The 4,528-nt window shown below is 39.9% G+C and overlaps 1 protein-coding gene across 1 annotated transcript in view; it reads left to right on the plus strand.

Moving 5' to 3' along the window:
* The window catches only part of LOC107751852 (protein-glutamine gamma-glutamyltransferase K-like), a 4,525-nt gene extending 1,389 nt beyond the window's left edge, over nucleotides 1–3,136 (plus strand). Inside the window, exons 3-9 of the mRNA XM_016567620.1 lie at nucleotides 3–62; nucleotides 152–290; nucleotides 1,107–1,299; nucleotides 1,445–1,598; nucleotides 1,679–1,963; nucleotides 2,682–2,842; nucleotides 3,047–3,136. Coding sequence (XP_016423106.1) covers nucleotides 3–62; nucleotides 152–290; nucleotides 1,107–1,299; nucleotides 1,445–1,598; nucleotides 1,679–1,963; nucleotides 2,682–2,842; nucleotides 3,047–3,136 — 1,082 coding nt within the window. The remainder of the gene's footprint in view (nucleotides 1–2; nucleotides 63–151; nucleotides 291–1,106; nucleotides 1,300–1,444; nucleotides 1,599–1,678; nucleotides 1,964–2,681; nucleotides 2,843–3,046) is intronic.
* The last annotated feature ends 1,392 nt before the right edge of the window (nucleotides 3,137–4,528 follow it).

Here is a 4,528-nt window from a genome sequence, read left to right on the forward strand (position 1 = left end):
ATGTGGAGGAATACCTGTCAAATATGGACAGAGCTTGGCCTTTGCTGGAGTCACCAACACATGTAAGAGTTCCTGCAGAATGGACAAGGAGAAAAAGTTTTGAGAAAGAGACTGTAGATGTAATGCACTTATATTCTTCTCTTTCTCATAGTGTTGAGGTGCTTTGGCATTCCTGCTCGTCCAGTCACAAACTTCTGTTCTGCTCATGACACTGATGTGTCAATGACAGTGGACATTTATCTTGATGAGAACTATGATCTGATCGATAACCTGAACTGTGATTCAGTCTGGTAAGATTCTGTACAAACCTCTTTCATTATGTACTGTAACATCAGCATTAGTGTCCTATAGTCCTATTAGTGCTATAGTACCATGATGGGACAAGCACACAAATATAATTTCTTAAACTGCATATTATGAATATTTAAAAATATTTTTTGCCACTCCTGTTTCAAGTTTGGTGATAACTGCTTTGTTAACCACCACCTGTTGGTGAGAAAATGTATATGCACTGAATGTACATTTAATATTTTTTACAGTTTTGATCTAAACTATGCAGTGTTCCTGAAAAAGCACAATGTGATTGTAACAACGTTCGTAGTTCGGGAAGAAGGAGGCAGGAACCGGCGAATACTTAAGACTTTAATAAAATAGACAAACACAAAATTAAAGTAAAGCGGCAGCCCCTCGCGGACGACTGCCGCACACCAAACACAAAATAAAATCCAGGCCTGGTCCTCTCTCGTCTTTCACTGTCGTAACTCCTCCTTTTATACTTACGGAGCTCCTCCGTGGGACTCGAGACCGGTGAGTGGTGCAGGTGTCGCTCATCATCAATTACTCCACCGGCCTCGCTCCGTTCCCACGGCTCTCGGCCCCGCCCCCACTCGTCACAATGATGAATCTGCGTTGCAAAATTTTCTTGTATGCATTATTATAATGACTTCGGAAATCCTACTTTTCATTGCATTAGGTAGTTTAAGCAAATTTAAGTTTAAGTTTAAGCAGGCAGTAAGTTATCCAATGTACAGACATTGTTTCTCTGTCTCCTCTACTTTGAATCTATTCACAAAGATTGTGCTTCTTTCTTCTTCTCTTCCATGTAGGAACTACCATGTGTGGAATGAGGCCTGGATGACTCGGTCAGATCTGCCATCTGGTTTTGGAGGTTGGCAGGTGGTTGATTCCACTCCTCAGGAAACCAGCCAGGGAATCTTCCGCTGCGGCCCCACCTCTGTTGCTGCAATTCGCAGCGGGCAGGTCTTCCTCAAATATGACACACCCTTCGTTTTTGCTGAGGTATGAAAATGTACTGTACTGTACATACTGTAGGTTTTGAGGCAGTTATTCCTGTAACTTGGATCTTTTTCTCAAATTCTCTCTGTCTCACATACACACCACCTTGTGGTAATAAATTATGAACAATGAACTAATCTTGCTCTAGGTGAACAGTGATGTAGTCTTCTGGCAGCGGACAGCTTGTGGAACATTTGCTGTGATCCACGTTGACAAGAACGCAATAGGTCACTGCATCAGCACCAAGGCTGTCGGCTCAGACAAACGTGTGGATATCACACACCAATACAAACACCCAGAAGGTGAAAAGTCACACACATCACTTATAGACTCTTTCACTCTGAATAGTTGTAATTTTACCTCCACTTCCCACATCCATCAGGTTCAGAGGAGGAGCGCCATGCTGTGGAAACTGCCCTTCGTCATGGCTGCAGGAAATGCGTATACCCACTGCCCTGCGCTGAGGATGTAGTCTGTGATATCACCATGAAGGGTGATGGACCATGTGTGGGCAAGGATGCCATGCTCTGCATCGCTCTGAAGAACAAATGCAGCTCACCTCGTAGCGTCACCCTCCACAGCCAAGTGTCTGCCACATACTACACTGGAGTTCACAAAGCCTTGGTGAAGAAGGACCAGACATGCTTTGAGCTCAAGGCCAGTGAAAGTAAGAAAATAAATGAATCAGAGCTTAGCTAAAGTCATGCAGTAAAAGTAATGCAAAAATCCATTCAAAATCCATTGCAGAATTGATTTTTAACTATATCGTATAATCCTTTCAAGACTGAGATACCATGAGCGCTATATGCTCCATATGCCTCTGTAGAAACCATAAGAGTTTCATTAAAAAAATGAAATACATTTTAATTAAAAAAAAAATATTGGGAGCCAGTTTGGTTTGAAAAATCTCATTCAAACAATGGTTCTCTTCATAAAAGATTAACCTTTAGCTTTTATCCAAAGACCATAAATCTGCTCTTAGTAGAGACTAATATATATATATATATATACACACACATAAAGGATTCAAAGTGGTATTTTCTCAGAAATGCCATAGAAATCCATTTTGGGTTCCGTAAAAAACCTTTCAGTGAACAGTTCTTAAAAGAACCATTGTGTCTGTGTTCAGAACATTTTTATAATCTAAAGAACCCTTTGCCACTGTAAAGAACCTTTTGTGGAATGGAAAGTTCCATGTATGTTAAAGGTTCTTCATGGAATCATCAATGCCAATAAAGAACCTTTATTTTTAAGAGTGTAGAGACTCAGTAGAAACTAAATTAAAATAGCATAATATAAATTGTTCTGATATGGTAGGGATGAGGATGTTTACCACTGCATTCAAGCTTGTATATATTCAGTGTTTATCTCTTGTCCATTTTTAGCCAAGGTTCTGGAGTGGGCCCTGCGATATGAGGATTATAAGAAACACCTTGTGGATCATTCAACGATGATGCTCACTCTCGCTGGACGGGTCACTCAGACTAATCAGATTGTGGCCAAACGCTTCAACTTCAGAATGTGCACTCCAGATCTTGTTATTACTGTGAGTTTGAAAAACGTGAAAGCTATACTTCACCTGCTGGTGTTTATGAATGAATCTCACCCAGTTTAGTGAAATCATTTAATCCTAGGCCTAGAAACGAATTAAGAACCACTGATTATTAGCTGGGTGTGGAAAATTGAGTCTTTTTTTATAACTGTTTGTAACCTGAATGGTGTTAATGCAGATTGTGATTTGCCCTTTTAGCCTGGATGTGACTGTGCGGTGGGCAAAGAAGTGCCAATAAAAATCACATTCCAGAACCCACTGCCCTGTGTGCTGAAGAAGTTTGAGTAATATTTTGGAATTATGCGTTCAAATTCTAGTTTCACATATTTTAGGAGAAATTGCAAATATTGAACCATTCTAATCATTCACAACTTCAACTGCTTCATTTTGTTAGTCAGCCTAATCAAATGACAATATGTGGTTGTGTTCAATGATGTATTTACTCCTTTTAGCTGCACTGATAATCTGTCCTCCCTGTTGCATCAATAAAAGTTATTCATTTGCAGTACTATTTGCGGTGTATTTGTGATGTGTCTGTGAAATAATTTGTATTATAAAACGTTTTATTCACCCAACTGTTCTGTGTATCACTGTGCAACACCCATAGCAACATAATCAAAACTGTTCATATATTATTTAGCAAAATTAACTGTTTAATAGTATGTATTTAATGAATACACCGCAGCCTACTGCTGGCGATATGTTGCGTCATTCACCTTTAATTTTGAGGCCACGCCCTTCCCGTTGTCATAAAACTCCTCTCATATGGGAGATACGTTGATGTGTGCGCCGTCTGTGTGAGTTTCCGAAGTGTATTTATTAGTTTTCTGTTTCAGGTATGTTACCGTATGTCCATCAATTTACACTGTAATGGCGCTTGCAAACGCGGGCTGTGCCGCGAATCGGTCCAGGTCGCGAATTGCTAACGATCTCTACTTTTTTCTCAATTCCGTTTGGTGCCGCTAGTGGCGCTGAAATTATATACTTTACCTTTGACATCCTGTCAGCTGCATGGAAAACTATGCTGTTGAATTCAAGATAGTACAGGAACCCAGTCAGTTCCAATCAGCAGAAAACGTTTTTAAGCTCTGTGCTGAACCTCTGAGTGGCGGGCTTTTTGAAGGTGAGACAAATTTTACCTCATTACAAATAATATTTGTTATTTTTTTAATTTATGAAAACATAAGAGTAATGTCATAACATTTTCTCCATCATGGAGGAAACTTTCATCTAATAATCACTTACATGACTCTTTTACCACAAATTGTAAGCCTGTCAGTGACTATAGAGGCTACAATACGAAAAGTTCAAGAAGTTCAAATACATTGTGAGTGTGTTTATGTATCTCTTAACACTATAGTTGGTCTTTTCTATACGCGTTTCAATATTCTAAAAGCAAATTGTACTAAACTGAGGGCCAGTTATTTAATGGTCATACAGTTCTTTGTATATGTGTAATGGTTAATTCGCTGTTGTTATTAAGTCAGGCGACAGTCACACGCCTATTGTTAGGACCCAGAAGGTGCAAAGGACCCGGATGCTGATATGAAGATAGCAAAGGACAAACAGAGGTGTCATTCTTGGCAGCTAGATCCAGAGTAGCTCCAAAGAAGCAGCAAACAATCCCCCGACTCGAGCTATGCGCTGCTCTAACTGGAGCACAATTGGCAGTAGTTCTGC

Source organism: Sinocyclocheilus rhinocerous, unplaced genomic scaffold, assembly GCF_001515625.1.
Source record: "Sinocyclocheilus rhinocerous isolate Xijiao unplaced genomic scaffold, SAMN03320098_v1.1 scaffold2126, whole genome shotgun sequence".
NCBI classification, from domain to species: domain Eukaryota; kingdom Metazoa; phylum Chordata; class Actinopteri; order Cypriniformes; family Cyprinidae; genus Sinocyclocheilus; species Sinocyclocheilus rhinocerous.